At 38.6% G+C, this 17,874-nt stretch overlaps 1 protein-coding gene across 1 annotated transcript in view; it reads left to right on the top strand.

The window, feature by feature from the left end:
• The window catches only part of IDUA (alpha-L-iduronidase), a 179,132-nt gene extending 162,038 nt beyond the window's left edge, over positions 1–17,094 (top strand). The window contains exons 9-14 of the mRNA XM_068233576.1: positions 5,611–5,826; positions 7,482–7,603; positions 9,994–10,119; positions 12,228–12,304; positions 15,561–15,661; positions 16,606–17,094. Coding sequence (XP_068089677.1) covers positions 5,611–5,826; positions 7,482–7,603; positions 9,994–10,119; positions 12,228–12,304; positions 15,561–15,661; positions 16,606–16,706 — 743 coding nt within the window. The 3' untranslated portion in view covers positions 16,707–17,094. The remainder of the gene's footprint in view (positions 1–5,610; positions 5,827–7,481; positions 7,604–9,993; positions 10,120–12,227; positions 12,305–15,560; positions 15,662–16,605) is intronic.
• Positions 17,095–17,874: the final 780 nt, after the last annotated feature.

Here is a 17,874-nt window from a genome sequence, read left to right as displayed (position 1 = left end):
ATTAGGAGACACTTAGGCCTGGAACCCACTGAAATCCGCAAACAAAAAACGCAACTGCTAGCTTTTTGTCTGAGCGGTTTGCAAGCGGATTCATGCGCGTTTTCGGTCGCGTTTTGCAACAGTGTATTTTTTTGCTCAGCGGTTGTGTAGCGTTTTGCGTTTTTATCCTGATTGGTCCTGTGAATTATTTTTAATTTTGTTACAGTGTGCTGAACCGCAAAACGCTAGCAAAACCGCTCAGTTTAGGTTTTGCTGAGCGTTTCTGCTAGCGTTTCAATACTTTACATTGAAGCGCTAACGCTCCCAAAATGCTGCAGGTCCTGCGTTTGCGTTTATGGGAAACGCAAACGCTCCTGTGGAAGTTGCCCCATCCATTAACATCAGCTGAGCGTTTTGGCAAAACGCTAGCGTATCGCAGCGCTGCCAAAATGCTCAAAAAAACGCTCTTGTGGGTTCCAGCCCTTAGGCATTCTTGCATATACCAAGAAAGTTAGATGCAGAGAAACCCTTTCCTAGCCCACATACACTGACTGAGGATTTTGAAATGAGAAAAAAATGAAGAGTACTGGTTTTGTTTTTACAGTATTACATAAAACCTGTCACTTAGGGATGCTCGTTCGGATTCATTTCCGATTGGAAATAGCATTTCCGCATCGAAATTCGGAAATCGGTAATGCAAGTGCGGTAGGCGGATTTTTGCGGAAATTTTTGCGTCAATTGCAGAAATTTCCTACAACTTTAACATCCATTTTCTCAAAAACTACAAGGTCCTTTTGAACTACAAGGTCCTTTTCCTCTTGTTCCTACTTTTCTGCTTAACATTCCCTGAATATTTGGCGTTTCTAGCACCTATGGGGGCTTTTCTATTGACCTCTAAAGTCGGCATAGCGGTTCCAATGCATATTTTCGCAGTCATTTCTGCCGACTTTAACATCAAGTTTCTCAAAAACTGCAAGGTCTTTTTGAAATATTTTTAACCTCTAGTTTCCACTTTTCTGCTTAACATACCCTTAAAACTTGGTGTTTTTTAGAACCTACGGGGACTTTGCTATTAACTGCCAAAGTTGGCCGCTGACTGTTGGCTGTAATGTAAAATGCAGAAAATTCACATTATCTATATGCGGTATGATGCCGACTTTAGATTAATAGCAAAGCCCCCATAGGTGCTAGAAACACCAATTTCAGGGAATGGTAAGCACACAAGTGGGAAGAAGAAGAATCAAAAATATTTCAAAAAGACCTTGTAGTTTTTGAGAAAATTGATGTTAAAGTCGTCAGAAATTACTGCGAAAATCTGCATTGAAATGCGGAAAAATCGTTATCAAAAAGCAGAATCGGTAGCAGTAATTGGAAATGGCGGAAAGCGGATTTTCGGCAGAAATGGAAATTGACATTTCTGACCATCCCTGCTGTCACTTTTCTCTTATTTGAAAAGAGCCCAGATAGAGTGTTTGCTATCAACAAATGTCTCAAACAGGAGCTAAGAGTCTACACAGATCCCTACAGTCTTCCAATGAGAAGACTACCAATCCAAGTGCCAGTGAAATGCAAATCGCAAGGAAACAAAAACTATCCCTAACCAATACGTTTTCATCGCTATAATCGCTTTAGAGTGACGGTTCATATTGATACGAATGCTAATTCATGAAATGTACTAATTAACATAACTTTCCATGCATTCTTTATTATGGCTTCTGTTACCAAATTTCAAAGTTCTTTTTTGATTCCAAGCAGTTTTGTTTGGAGAATCTAGTTATAAAATGCCTTCCATCCCTACTATTACTAGCCTAGTAGTATTAGACGGATTTCAAGGATTGACACATACACCTAACCTTGTCATGCCTGTGAGATGTGACATCAATCATTCATCTTAAATTATAGCAGTATGGAATTGCTCAATGTCTATATATTTTTTCTGTAGCTTTTCACACAGGCAATGACTTTAGGCTATTTTTTCCTATATAAGCCTATGTCAAAAAAGATTTTTATATAGTAGCATCTTGCTGCCCATTCTCTGTTCATATTCCACAGTATCTTTATGGTCTGTTGCTTATTTTATGTTATCTAAAAAAAAAAATGGCATTTGAAGTACGGTATCTGCTCATATAGCTAGAGAAAATGTGCTTACCTGCATGTAGTGTGAAGTGATGACATACTATGTTAAACATGTAAGAGATCAATATTTAAATTGTAGAATAATTTACAGTGGGATGCGAAAGTTTGGGCAACCTTGTTAATCGTCATGATTTTCTTGTATAAATCGTTGGTTGTTATAATAAAAGTCAGTTAAATATATCATATAGAAGACACACACAGTGATATTTAAGAAGTGAAATTAAGTTTATTGGATTTACAGAAAGTGCGCAATATTGTTTATATAAAATTAGGCAGGTGCATAAATGTTGGCACTGTTGTCATTTTATTGATTCCAAAACCTTTAGAACTAATTATTGGAACTCAGACTGGCTCGGTAAGCTCCGTGACCCCTGACCTACATACACAGGTGAATATAATTTAAGGGGGTCAAGTGTAAGTTTCCCTCCTCTTTTAATTTTCTCTAAAGAGTAGCAACATGGGATTCTCAAAACAACTCTCAAATGGCCTGAAGACAAAGATTGTTCACCATCATGGTTTAGGGGAAGGACACAGAAAGCTGTTTCAGAGATTACAGCTGTCTGTTTCCACAGTTAGGAACATATTGAGGAAATGGAAGACCACAGGCTCCGTTCAAGTTAAAGCTCGAAGTGGCAGACCAAGAAATATCTCGGACAAACAGATGCGACGAATGGAGAGAACAGTCAGTCAACCCACAGACCAGCACCATAGACCTACAACATCATCTTGCTGCAGTTGGAGTCACTGTGCACTGTTCAACCATTTGGCACACTTTACACAAGGAGATACTGTATGTGAGAGTGATGCAGATGAAGCCTTTTCGTCACCCACAGCAAAAAACAGAGCCACTTGAGGTATGCTAAAGCACATTTGGACAAGCCAGCTTCATTTTAGAATAAGGTGCTGTGGACTGATGAAACTAAAATTGAGTTATTTGGGCATAACAAGGGGCGTTATGCATGGAGGAAAAAGAACACAGCATTCCAAGAAAAACACCTGCTACCTACAGTAAAATATGGTGGTGGTTCCATCATGCTGTGGGGCTGTGTGGCCAGTGCAGTGACTGTGAATCTTGTCAAAGTTGAGGGACGCATGGATTCCACTCAGTTTCAGCAGATTCTGGAGACCAATGTCCAGCAATCAGTGACAAAGCTAAAGCTGTGCCAAGGCTGGATCTTTCAACAAGACAACAACCCTAAACACTGCTCAATATCCTCTAAGGCATTAATGCAGAGGAACAAGTACAATGTTTTGGAATGGCCATCTCAGACCCAAGACCTGAATATAATTGAAAATCTGTGGTGTGAGTTAAAGAGAGCTGTCCATGCTCGGAGGCCACCAAACCTGAATGAAGTAGAGATGTTTTGTAAATAGGAATGGTCCAAAATACGTTCGACCAGAATCCAGACTCTCATTGGAACCTACAGGAAGCGTTTTGAGGCTGTCATTTCTGCAAAAGGAGGATCTACTACATATTGATTTCATTTCTTTTTTGTGGTGCCCAAATTTATGCACATGCCTAATTTTGTTTAACCTTCCCAGCGTTCAATTCCCCCAGGATTTCTGTGCAAACAGTGATAAAATTTATTTTTAAAACTTTTTTTTCCTGTAACTTGCCAAAATGTGTCAAGCAAGGGTCTAGTATACAGTGCAGGAGAGTATTGATGTGTATGCATGTTTATACTGTTCACAGCATGTTTTTTTGAACGGACATTTCTGTCCATACCGCTAGGGAGGTTAAACAATTATTGCACACTTTCTATAAATCCAGTAAACTTAATTTCACTTCTCAAATATCAATGTGTGTGTGTCTCCTATATGAAATATTTAACTGACATTTTTTTATATTAACAACCAATGATATATACAGGAAAATCATGACGATTAACAAGGTTGCCCAAACTTTCCCACTGTAAGTACATATGATCCCAAGGCGGCTTAACACCAGTATCCCTCATCTGAAAATTCCCCCACCATCGCTAATTGACTTATCCTAAACCTCAAATCTTGCCTCACACAATCCAAACCATTGGCCTATCTTTAAATCAGTTCCACTTTTATGTCTAGCTCTAACTTTAACTGTAAATTGTAGAGCGTTACTCAGTTACAGTTGGTGTTTTGGCCAGTTGCATACATTTGTAAGCAGGGGTAAAGAAGACAGATGTTATGTATAGTTACACTAATGTATAATGCACTGGGCTTGTTTAGCTTAGCAGAACTGCAGAGTTCTGTCATTTTCTGTACCTTAGATAGGCCTCAGATGGCAGTTTGATAAGTAAGTGTTATGACATGAAACAAATTAAACATTGGTATTTCCCTATCACACAATAGTAGAAAAGAATTATAAAAGAAAAACCGCTAAAAGAAAAAAATTGTGTTTTCGACTGAGAAAATGGTATCATTAAAGGATTGTTGCAATAAAGATATGGAATTTTGCAGTGTGCATTCCACAAACAGATGTTTATTTAGTTATAATTGCTTGTGGCACTGATGTTATTGAAGGCCTATTTAAACTTCATCTACTGCAAAGAAGCCTGCATAACTGATATACGGGAAACCTACTGCTATGGACTTTGGTTTAATTGGACAATTCCAGCCTCCTATAGCCAATACTTAGCATTGCTTCTATACTGTGTAGGTTATTCCAGTATGGATATAGTTCAATGTGTGTTGTAAGATTATTTGCAGCTATGCCAGTAAAAGTGTTTTTAAAAAAGTATTTCTGGCAAACCAAAGGTTAAAGAAACACAGTAGAAAGTGTAATCTTACTGTGCTGTATTGACAGCAAGGAAAATATCATTTTAGGATTCTAATTCATTGCAGGAGATGTTGACTTATAAAAGGAGAGAAGATGGAAAAAAAGAAAGAGGAAACATAGGAGTGCACATACAGAACTTATTATTTGACAGAAGTACAGAAAATAACAAAAAAAAAAGTAGAAAAGACCAGCAAGAAAAAATGTAGCCATTTACAGTAGCTTCCATAAACCTGACAAGAGGCATAACCCCAATTAGAGACTTTACACCTAACTCTGAAAGGATTAAGCTATTTACATAAAAATATACTCTTATCTCACCCTTCACTTCAAAAGCCATTACTTTTTAATTGAAAATCAAAATTACTTTCAGAAGCAACATATAATTTCAGTATGTGTTTTTCAAGATTACAATCACTTTTTGCTGACTTTTTTTAAAATGTGTTATCAAACGTTTATCCTTATGAAGGTCCAATTACTGCACAGTATACTTGTAATGAAGAGATAATTAGCCATAAAACAAGGCACCTTAGGAAAGTATAATGACTGTGACATAGTCATATTCTTATTAATACTGGTAAAGATTTATAACTGATCGTAAACATGGCTAACTTACTACTGACTAGAAGAACATGTAGAAGTCGAAGTAGAAGTAGAAGTTACTGCTAATATAATAGTGTCTCAAATAGTTATATTTAAAGTACTTTTTATGTTGTTAAATAGATGATTTGTATTGGCAGGTGAAGTACATATTTCTACAAACATACAAGTGGATGGACACTTGTCCAGTAATAGTAGTATTGTTGGAGTCATAGCAAGTACACATGAACCAGGAAAAGCTCTTCAGTCTGATAGCTGGCAAGCAAGCATACTCCTCTATGCATCTGATGATAATAAAACTGCTACAGATATACAATTCATCACATTAAATCTGACAAATTTCCCCAAATCTAAAGGTAACGTAAACATTTTTTCATAATTTATTTAAGATTCTCTTTTATTGTTTGAACTGAACTAGATTTATTCCACTTTGTTCTCTTCAAACCGAACAGAGACAGGGAAATAACTGTGTTCTGTTGTAATGCTACAGTGGAGGGAGGAGGTGGTTGTAAAATATCTAGGTAGTCCTGCATTTATTTAAAACCTTAGATCAGCTTCTCTTGTTTAGAATATCTGAGCAAATGAGAGAGCCTTGCTGCTGATCCCATCCAGCTCTTCCCCCTCTTCTTTATGTGAAAATTGATGGGATATGGGGCGGAGTTAGAACAGCTCTCTGTCTAATAAAATTCAACTCTCAACAGAAAATGGAACCACTGGGCTTAGTCATTCAGGTATTTGTAATATATTTACATTTATTGTAAATCTTTTAGGCCTGCAGTGCATAACCTGTTTGCATTGCTAATTCATGCAAAATTACTAGTCACATTCTTTAAAAATGGGAGGTTAATTGGGGCCTAAATAAAATCTATATTATATTGTAAAATCTCTTTATAGTAAACTCCAAGACACCAGGAAAAATAGTTTATTATATCAGACGTTTTCTATATTAGAATTGGTCATACATTGCATATTTATACAGATGCATTTGCTGGGACCTGAGGACTGAGTTTACTATATCTAGAGGTTTACTATATCAGAGTGTACTATAAAGAGATCCTACCATATTATAAATATATTGCACTGCGGGGGCTGCACATGATTGCTATTTCTATCACTTTTTAGCATCCTTGTTGTGACTCAGGACAAAGTTACATACATTGCTGTCTAATAACAGACCGTTTTAGAAGAACTTACTGGATCACACAGTCTCTCAAGAACAGAGTAAAGATAACTTGAGCAAAGTGCAGCAGATGCTGAAAACAACCAGGCAGAGCCCTTGTTTCCCTCACCATCTGAAATCTGATTGGTTTGGTCAGGTGCTCCACCTTTGCTTCAGTTTTAATTCTGTCTTCATTAATCTTCCCCATAGAGTTTGGATTACCACATTCTCAAAATGTTGCTCAGTAACGGCCATTTTGAAGGGAATATATATTTTTAGGCATTTTTGTTTTATTCATATACTGTGTTTGGCACAAGAAGCATACACTTTAATAAAAATATTGTTATTAGAAACATATGTATTATAATAACTATTACATCTATATAAATTTGCCCCTTCATGTTTAGTTTTTTTTTTTTTTTTAGGGTTTTCTTGCTCTGTGTGCCTCACTGAAAGTATTTTTCCTTACTTCCTGTGGAGGTAACCCCAATCATCTAGCCAGGCCATAAAATGAAACCAACAATGGGAACATTATGGCAATAAAACCAGAAAAACGCGCTTTACCTACCTAACCCTATTACAAAAGTGTTGTTGTTGTGGTTTTTTGGTTTTTTTTTTGACTATCATTTTCCCCACTGTAAATTTTTCTTCTTTACTGAATGTCTTAGTAACAAAAAACACTTTGTTGGGAAGTGGGTGGAATTCCTATTGGTGATAAAAGATTTCTCTAACCATACCTACTTTATCAGACGAGTTACTCTTTAGGCTGTTACACATACTCCTATTATTTTTTGTGCTCTTTTGCTTGAAACCAACATTTTTATGTTGTAAACAAGGTTTCCTCTGTTTCAGATCTTGTGTATGTAACATATTACATTGATAACACATTAACAAACCCATTTTTGGAATGGAAGAACACGGGTAGTCCAGACTTTCCAACTGTTAAAGAACTTCAACAAATTCGGAAAGCTGAGGTGAGACATGGAAAACTTCTCTATCCTAAAATGTCTTCAGTAGCAGAAATTTCAAAGTTTCACTTTGCCTTTAACTACACCATATGAAATGTCAGCAGATCAAGAGAATGTACAGTTCATATAACATTTCTTTAACTGGATTTGTGCAGGTTACTTGGGACAAATGATGGTGGCACTTCTTAGATGGAGAAATGATGACTGACAGATGCAGATATTGCATGGGGGGCATGGAGGCTGCACATTATGGCCCATATGCAATTAACTTTTTCTCCTGTGTTTTCTCCTAGGTGATATTTTAACACCTTGTCAATAAAATGCCTTTTAAACCACCAGCAAGCAAGAAAATACTCAAAATAATTTTGATAGTACTTTGTCACCTACTTTTTGGTACCTTTTCAATTGCAAAGAAGCTGAAAAATTATCTCCTAGGAGAAAACTATGTCTATAGTATACTATGTATATATAGCACACGTGTAATTTTTTTATTAAAAGTATAAGGCTTATTGTACATAGGTGCACATAATAAATCATTAAAGGTTGATTTCTCACATTTCACACACAGGCCTATATGCAATTACCTTTTTCTCCTGAGTTTTCTCCTTGGTGATATTTTCAAATGTTATGAATAAAATGCCTTTTAAGCCACCTGCAAATATGTAAATACTCTAAATAATTTTGACAATACTTTTTCAAAGAGAAGACCAATTGTCTCCAAGGAGAAAACTTAGGAGAAAAAGTGAATTGGATAAAGGCCACAGTCTGGCTCCCATAGACCCTTATTCAATTAACTTTTTTCTCCTGAGTTTTCTCCTTTTTCATCTTCGCTCTAAAATAACTTTTCAGCAGTTTTGAAGGGGGTGGGCTACGGCAATCTGTGGACTGAGAAAACACAGGGGAGACAAAATACCAGGAGCCAATAGTGTAATATATTAAAGCAGCAGGGACAGCCACACTATCCCAGGAAAGAAAAAACATATACAAGTAGAAAAATGCTTGTTCTACTTACATAACAGATGTATTGTACTGTCCACATTTTGGTTTCAGTGAATTTCATATAGTAAATAAAGAGAAAACTGTTTGCCAATCCTTATGCCATTTCCTCCCTTAATCTTTTGTTTCTCCTAGAAAATGCACTGTCATATTTAGCTTGCTTTGTAAACGCATGTGAGCACAGCATAAATCGTATTTCATTGGCTTCAGACTGAACTGCCCTCAGCCAATCAGTGAGGAGCAGGAATGTGGGAGGGGAGATGACAAGCTTCCCTCTCGTCAACAGTGTACCAAGTAGAGCCAGGCTAACTGAGATAAGATTTATTACAGCAAAAAAATGTATGATTAGATTGCAATCCTTGCAATGCAGGGTTAGGTTGCAGGCTGCAAAATAAACACATAGCAGTGGGTAAATGGAATTTGATTTTGTGGATGACAATCCTGCTTTAAACACCAGGATAAGTAATGTAAAGAGTCACTCATGAATTTCAAGTTGCCAATAACCTGCAACTACTAATAAGGCTTATGGCGGAATTCCCGCCCACTGAATGGCCGAACAGCTTACAAGGATCTTCAAAGGCCTTGCTACAGGTGATTAGTTAGATCCTGGTAAGAAAGAGCTCTCCTAAAAATACAACCTCCCAACACAGGTGTAATGAGTAACAGTAGGTAGATAGAGGTATAATTGGCCTAATTCTCTTGTGAACTTAAAAAGTAGCAAAAATCACCAGTAAAACTCAATTTACATTTAAGAGTTTATTGCAAAAGTAGGATCAGGCAACATGTTTCATGGGCATTTCCTGTTTCATCAGGTCAATAGTAACCAAAAAAGGTGTGTATTTGTCAGAGAGACTCAGGGCCATATGCAATTCACTTTTTCACCTGAGTTTTCTCCTAGGTGATATTTTCACAACTTAAAATAAAATACATTTTAAACAACCAGCAAACAAACAAATACTCAAAATAATTTTTACAGTGCTTTTTCACCTACTTTTTAATACTTTTTCCATTGCAAAGTGGCAGTGTTAAAATTATCTTCTAGGAGAAAACTCAGGGTAAAAAGTTAATTGCATTTGGGCCCCAGACTGAAACGCCTCAGTCAAAGGGGCTCGAGGTGCTCAAGTTTAAACATAAAACTAATAGCTAAACATTATTTCATTGATCACTTCCTTTTAACTCCCCAGAAGAAATAAGACCATGCACATGCCAATAAGTGCTTAGGGCTCATTAATGACTACATTCTTAAGGCTGAGGTGAAGTCTCAGGGGATGTTGCTAAACTGTCTTGAAAACAGCTAGTGCGTAGTAAACTTTTGTATGTGCCAATGGGGTTTCTAAGGTGCTTTAGACAACGACCTTGGGTTTTCACCTATATATTTATCTTAATAATTTATTTTAAAGGATCCAATCATCAAGGGACCCACTGCATTCCCTAAAGATGGAGACAAGATTATGAAAATTAAACTTTCAGTTCCTTCTGTGCTTTTTATTCACATATGTGAACAACCTCAGTCTCCTCCTGGAAAGGTAAGGAACAATTTATTTACAACCCTTCCTGTGTCCAGAGGACTAATTCAAGTTGAATTTTCTCATTGTGTAAAATGGATGAGAATGTTTTGGTTGCCAGCTTTAACACATTTAGAATTGGTTAAGTGGTTGTTTTAGTGAACCCTCAAACAACTTGCTTGGTTTTGTTAAATTAGCTAATTTCAAGCAAATGTCTACCTTTGCTGAGAAATCAGCAATCCTTACAGTTCAGTTCAGTCCTACAGTACATATTACCGTATAAAAGTTAATACCACTCAACTCCAGTAAGTAGCACATCCTCAACACTGCAGGACCTCAAAACTCCACCAAGGCAGGCACGACGTACTAAAAGATTGGGTGTGCACTCACATTTGGGGCATACTGTATTTCACAGTTTTATTGATACATCATTGGACAAACAGTTCAGCATATCTGCAAAAAAATAATCAATCAGAGCCCCCTAGGCTGCTTTTAGGCATGTTGCATCTAGGCATCCGTTTTACAAAGCTTTTGGTAATGCCAAACACCAGTGATCACCTATTGCTTGACTACCAATTATTTAGTCATTTATATTATTTCAAATAATATTTTTTTAAACCATGTATAACTTAAAAAAACAGCAGGGTCTCCCTCTCTGAAGCCTTTTTATTTTTTTTCTCTAATGCAGGCAGGCATTGTTCAGGACTCCCCTGCTTGCAATGGATATCAGCCACTCCCCACCCCTTCACCCTAAAGGGATTTAAGCTTTTACAATAATGAGCCTGAAAAAGGAACTTTACCAAAATATGCTAGTAGAGGGCAAAAAATAAATCGATACATTACAAATTGAGAAGTTAAAAAATAGAAGCTGATCAAGAAATGATTAATATTCACTGGGTAATTTATTCATGTTGTTTGATGCACCGTGACCATGAAAGTCATCATCTTTACTACTTGCAGTGAAGGGAAAAAACAGGCAGCCCCAACTGCCATTATCTATAAACACTCTCACTAAAAATGTGATGGGCTAAGGGTCTGTTTCCACTACATGCAGATTGGATGCAGAAAAACTGACTCCAATGAATGCCTATGGGAAAATCTGCATCAGAAAAATCGCGTTTAGTGGAAACAGGCCCATAAGCATTCATTGGAGTCAGTTTTTCTGCATCCATTCTGCATCCTGCGTGTAGTGGAAACAGGCCCTAACAGTTTTTTTTTTCAAAATATATATTTATATATACAGAGGGAAATACTGCTTGTTTAGCAGTTGGAAATGGATGTTCTTTCCCACAATGCAATGCAATGAGGTTCACAGACAGGAAACTTTCAGGCCCATGGCTCTGAAATTATAGCATACGCAATATCAGCCATACAGACATCACTGACGATTTATTCAATAAAAGGTTAAGATTACTCGTGGTAAAGGGGGTATTGGCTACTGATTGGGATGATTTCCTAGGCACTACCAGCAGGTATGGAAACAAGTATTTTTCTTGGGATTATTTTTTTTTTGTTTGTGTTTCCATTGACTATCAGGAATATAATCTAGGAGTTTAGTTATGGTTAGAAAGAGAGTTTATTTATGGTTATCACTGGAACAAAGAGTAGTAAAACAAAACAAAAAATTATCAGTTCCAGTCTTTTCTTTTCCAATAACAGATTTAAAGAGAATCTGAAGCGAGAATAAATCTCGCTGATTCTCTTATATAAAGCAGGGGCATGTTTGCCCCTGTTAAAACGCCGCTAAACCACCGCTGAACGGGGGTCCCTTACTCCCCAAATCCCCTCCATGCAGTGCGGGGATCACTTCCTGGTGAGGCAGGGCTAACGGCTGTAGCCCTGCCTCTCAGCGCGTCTGTCAGCGCTGATCGTCGCCTCTCCCCGCCCCTATCTGTCTTCACTGAGAGGGGCGGGGAGAGACGGTGATCCGCAGCCTGATAGACGCGCTGAGAGGCAGGGCTATAGCCGTTAGCTCTGCCTCCAGCAGCAGCAAAATCCACGACCAGTGTTCCATCCAGCAGTGTAGTGATGGTGATTTATGATTATTTTACAATGATAGAAACAGTCAATAGAGCTATTGAACAAATAAGTAATGCACATTTAAATGAAATCTCTTTTTCAATTTTAAGGTTACAAATGTCCGAATAATTCCTCTTTTTAAAGGGCAAGTATCAGTTCTTTGGAGTGACAACCATATCATTTCTAGGTAAGTATTACATAAAATATATTTTATCATTCAGCAATCTCCTATAAGAGCTATTTGTGAGCATTATATTCATTTTAACAACCTATATTTAGTTAATGCCTGGTTACCCAATTACATTGTGGTTCTTCTGAATCACCCACATTTTATAGCCAGACAGTTCAGTCATCCAGTTACTATACACTGTGTATCTCCTTCACATTCAATAGTACAGTACAGGTCATTATATCAAAAGTTAAAATCCATTTGTTCAGTTTATCTACAAACAGCTATTTCCTGTATGATAAAATCTTTCTTGTACAGTGGTGGGTAGGGGCCTTTTATGCAGCTTTGAAGGCAACATGGGAAAAATGCAAATATGTCAAGTTGCAGCTTTGTAGGGTCTCTGAATAATAAACTTTACTATTAAAGAATTACTGAATATTATTCCTGGGACTCCCCAATGTAGCACTCTAGGTTGCAGGGCTGGCTCTGGACTTTTTACTGCCTGGGGAAACCTTGTGAGGATGCCCCCCCCCCCCGCCCTACCACCATTTGGAATGATTGCACAGCACCCAAAAATGTTCACACTCCGTATTGGTGGGTAGGTAGCCAGGTATATTGCCCCCAGTATAGGTAGCCAATATTGTTGCCCCCTGTATAGGTAGCCAGTATAGTTGCCCCAATATAGGTAGCTAGTATAGTTGCCCCCAATAAAGGTAGCTAATATTGTTGCCCCTTGTATAGGTAGCCAGTATAGTTGCCCCAGTATAGGTAGCTAGTATAGTTGCCCCAGTATAGGTAGCTAGTATAGTTGCCCCAGTATATGTAAGACAAATAGACAAATAACATTTATATCGCACTTTTCTCCTGGCAGACTCAAAGCGCCAGAGCTGCAGCCACTAGGGCGCTCAATAGGCAGTAGCAGTGTTAGGGAAACTTGCCCAAGGTGTCCTACTGAATAGGTGCTGGCTTACTGAACAGGCAGAGCCGAGATTCGAACCCTGGTCTCCTGTGTCAGAGGCAGAGCTTTTAACCATTACACCGTCCAGCCACTGACACACCCATCCAGTCACAGCCAGTATCGTTGCCCCCGGTATAGGTGGCCAATATTGTTGCCCCCTGTATAGGTAGCCAGTATAGTTGTCCCACTATAGGTAGCCAATATTGTTGCCACCTGCATAGGTTGCCAGTATAGATGGCCCAGTATAGGTAGCTAGTATAGTTGCCCCCAGTATAGGTAAACAATATTGTTGCCGCCTGTATAGGTAGCCAGTATAGTTGCCCCTCTATAGGTAGTGAAGCTAATATAGTTGCGCCCAGTATAGGTAGTATAGTTAGGTAGTATAGTTGCCCCCAGTATATGTAGTATAGTTACCCCAGTATAGGTAGCTAGTATAGTTGTTTCCAGTATAAGTTAAGCAGTATAGGTATCTAGTATAGCTGCCCCAGTATAGGTAGTATAGTCAAACCAGTATAGGTAGCTTGTATAGTTGCCCCCAGTATAGGTGCCCCAGACTGGCTGCACACTATGTCCACTGGCTGGACTCAAAACCAGTCTGTGAGTTCACTGTGACAGACCACTAAATGGACAACAATATTTATTATATTCATACACACAACTCCTGTGTTTTCTATCCAAATGGGAGGGCTTTGCTTGCTTGCAATTTGCATACATCTGCCATTTCCATCCCTGTTACATTCTACCTCACCCATCTGGATTCCTGTCTACATCTTGTGTTCTCTCCAGCTATGTGGTCAGTTCGCTCCATTCTATGTTTTTTTGTTTATTCCTTTCCTCTGTTTCCTACTTCAATTAGTTTATTGACCTTGTTTGTTATCCTTTGCTGCCCAAAGTCTGGAATTTGTGTTTTGTCTCATTATGATGTAACGTCTTTCATTTCCACTAACATCCATCTCATCCGTAATCTGTAATCCTTTTTTTTTTGGACCCCTGAGGGGCAGGGACCACTGACTGTGCTGCAAGATGGTCTCCTGAGGAGCAGGGGACCATAAGCCTGTGCTTGCAGCTAATGAACACCTGAAGAGCTAGTGTCACAGACAGTACAGTAAGGCTGATCACCTAAAAGTTAGGTGATAGCCAGAATGGTCAGACAAGCCAGGTCAGCAACATACGGACAGATAAAGTACAGAGACGGAAGACTGATTCGGTATCCGGGTACAGGCAAGGTCGGCAACAGTTTATCAGGTGGGCGGAAGTACCGAATCAGTAAGCAGGAGAGTGGTCAGGAAAGCCAGAGATCATAACAGGTAAACAGAAATATATAACAGTCCTAATCTAGGTGTGAAGTCATTGGTTTCAACACCTGGGAACTGGTCTAACACATAAACAGTAGCGATGTAGCAATATCCTAGTCTTAGGTGTGAAGTCCCTGGTTTCAACACCTGGGAACTAGTCTACAGAATGGTACAGAAGTCTCACAATACAATAGAGTAATAAGGCTATCAACGGAATCTGACTAAGTGTGAATTCCCAGCTTCGGCTGGTTCTAACACACTGTAAGATCTGACTATGGTCTGAGTGCTAACATAAGCTTTCGCAACAGCAGACAACCTGCAACTGACAGGCAAGTCCTACAAATACTCAGAGCGCTCCACAGCGCCGCCCCAGTCACTCAGCCAATCCGGAGCATAGCTGGAGTCAGCTGATCGGCTTGATCAGCTGACCCCCCTTCTACTAATATAAAGGTCCTGTCGCGCGTAGCTCTCAATCTGTGTGCACTAGAAGGACCAGGCGAACCAGCAGCATGTTGCTGCTCAGCAGAAGCCGCCGACTGGAACGCAGAGATAGCGGCCATGCCGCTTGCCCATGCGGCGGCATCTCCGCTATTCATTTACACTTGGTTAATGAATTGACCTGCCTTGGATAGTTTTCCTGCTAAGTTCTTACTATCTTCTTGACTGACTGTCTCTTCTGGCTTTTGATTCTCTGGTATCCTGTTGATTTTTCTGTATTTACTTCTCTCTGTATCTCTGTCCTTGACCCAAGGATCTTCTAACCCTGTTGGCTCTGACAGCTGTGATGAGCTTATTTTGTTCAGGGATAGCTGGTGTAACATCACACAACAGCAAGTGCCATTTTCATTATTAGCATTCTTGCTTGTATTCTGTGGATGTTTCATTGGTTTTACAAAGTCTTGGTTTATCAAGAACTATTCACCTCCATGATTTTATTTTATGTGTAAAAGCAAAGAAATGTATTTAATGTTGTAATGATGTATTTACATTGATGAACTAACAATGTATGTACATTTTGAAGGTGCTTGAAAACATACGATGTGGAATTTTCAACTGATGGGTCAGTCTTCACCCGAGTAAATAAAAGAAGTCTTCTTTTTACTTTGTTCACATATAGCCCAGGTAAGCGGTGTATTTATTTGTGTACCATTTTCAGAATTGTTTTTTTAACCATCATTATTACCACTCATCATTTGTCTCAGTATAGACCAGCGCTGTGTGTGGAAACATAAACTCCACCCATCCTCACCCATTCTTCTTTATTTTGGATCCATTATCATTCCCTGGGTTGGGTTGGAATGGCCCAGTATTAATGAGCATAGATGGAAATTTGTACCCCTAACAGATGTTCAATAATTCTGAATTATGCAAATTTGTTGTTGATTTTATGCACATTTATGCAGCTTGGAATTGGGCCAATAAAGTGCAGTAGTTGATTTTGATTGGCCTGCATTCAAGGCATATAAATTTAACATAAAACTTGCAAACCCTCACACTCCCTAAGCCTTTATACTATTGTGATTTTTTTTCAGTAACTGGCAGTGAGGTTAAAAATCTTGATTAATTTTACTTCATAGCTTCAAAGCATTCCAGAACTTACACTGACACGTGACTTGATGAGATACACATGGGTGCATATACATGTAGCACTAGTCTCATCATCATCACTTGTGTGGGGTCCCTTTTTTATTTCAAGTGTTACAGAATAAATGTTGGTTAGGGTCCTCATACAAAGACTTGCTAAGGAGTTGCGTAACTTGTGGTTACCTCTTATCCCTTCCCAGTATTGCTAAAAAGCAGATTTTTTTTCAATGTCTTCAATGTCTGCCATCACTTACATCTCTCTCGACCCCCCCCCCCCCCAACAATAAACAAAACACTTTGGGGGGGGGGGCTTAAGTTATATCTTACTGTTTACTAAATGGCAATGAAAATAATGGTTACTTTACCAGGTGACACCACATTTAATTAATTGCTGTGGAGATGAAATCGGACTGCTGTTTTTTTTTAGCTACTTAGTATTAGCCAATTGATAATAAGTCATATTATCCTGTTTCTCTCTCTAGACAGTGCTTTAGTATCTGGATCATACAGAGTCCGTGCTGTCAACTACTGGGACATGCCAGGGCCCTACAGTCTCCCAGTGGAATACAGGGAATCCTTTTAGAAGTGTTTTAAAAGATCCTATGAGCGATGAAGAAAAGCCTGCAAATGGAAAAGGGATGCTGAAAATGGAGAGCAACACAGGATAGAGGAGAGATGCTACTCAAGGGAGCTGTACATGAAAGAGAGGGACTGCTGTTCTTAGATGTTACACATAGTAGAGGGGGCTGCCCATGGAATGGGAGGGGCACTGTTGCACATGGTCAGGTGGCAACAAGAGAGTTGGCCAAGGGCGGAACAAGTATAAATCTAAATTTGTAAATAGTTCTAAACATTTTCCTGCTCGATGCAAAATAAATAAAATGATTTGCCCTAACTTCCTCTTTAAGCCAGTTACTGTATGTAAACTTGTTCACATTCAGAATTTGTATCAATAAACCAAATTATCATCATTTTGGAGTGGGTGTGTCATGGGTACTACAACACCTGTCAGGATCACATGGCAAATACTTGTAACTGTGGGCAAGAAGGAATGCTTCAGTACTGGTTTTGCCAGCCACACTGTTTTTGTGATGAACAGCACACAAAGGCAATTACATACTTCATAAACTGAGGTGGTCCTGTTACAAGGGAAAGGTGCAGTATATGTTGAATGGGGGCACTGCATCAGGACCAACTGCAGCTGTACTGGTTACTATAATGGTAATTCCACCACTGAGATGTTTCGTTCATAAAACACAAGAAAAAAAGGACAACTGTTACCATTGCATATATTTCCCTTACCATCTGTAGTGTTGGCAAATCACCCCTGAAAGAATTCTGTAGATTTGTGTATGTGCAGTTTGATGCACCTCTAAGATTTGGAGCTGCTGAGTATATATCAAATCTTTGATAACATAGAGTAGATTATGTTGAAATAGAAGTTGGATTCTGCTAATTAGAAAGATAAATTGGACCATGCTTTCAGCCAGACCTCTGCCTATGGTGGCCATACATGGTACAACTTTTTCATACAATCATATCATTTCTATGTAGTATAAGGGTAAATTAAGTGAATATATTGAAAGGATAATATAGGCAGTTCCCTTATATTACATAGAAATGGTAAGATTGTATGAAAAAATGGTACCATGTATGTCCACCATGAGCAAGCTCAGACTGGCAGCTTAGGTCATACCAGGGGCACACATTTAACCCATAGACTGCCACAGACATCTGTAGGTGTTCTTTGT

Source organism: Hyperolius riggenbachi, chromosome 1 (assembly GCF_040937935.1).
Source record: "Hyperolius riggenbachi isolate aHypRig1 chromosome 1, aHypRig1.pri, whole genome shotgun sequence".
In the NCBI taxonomy this organism is placed as follows: Eukaryota; Metazoa; Chordata; class Amphibia; order Anura; family Hyperoliidae; genus Hyperolius; species Hyperolius riggenbachi.
The sequence above is the reverse complement of the archived record's forward strand: the minus strand, read 5'-3'. Positions and strand labels throughout refer to the sequence as shown.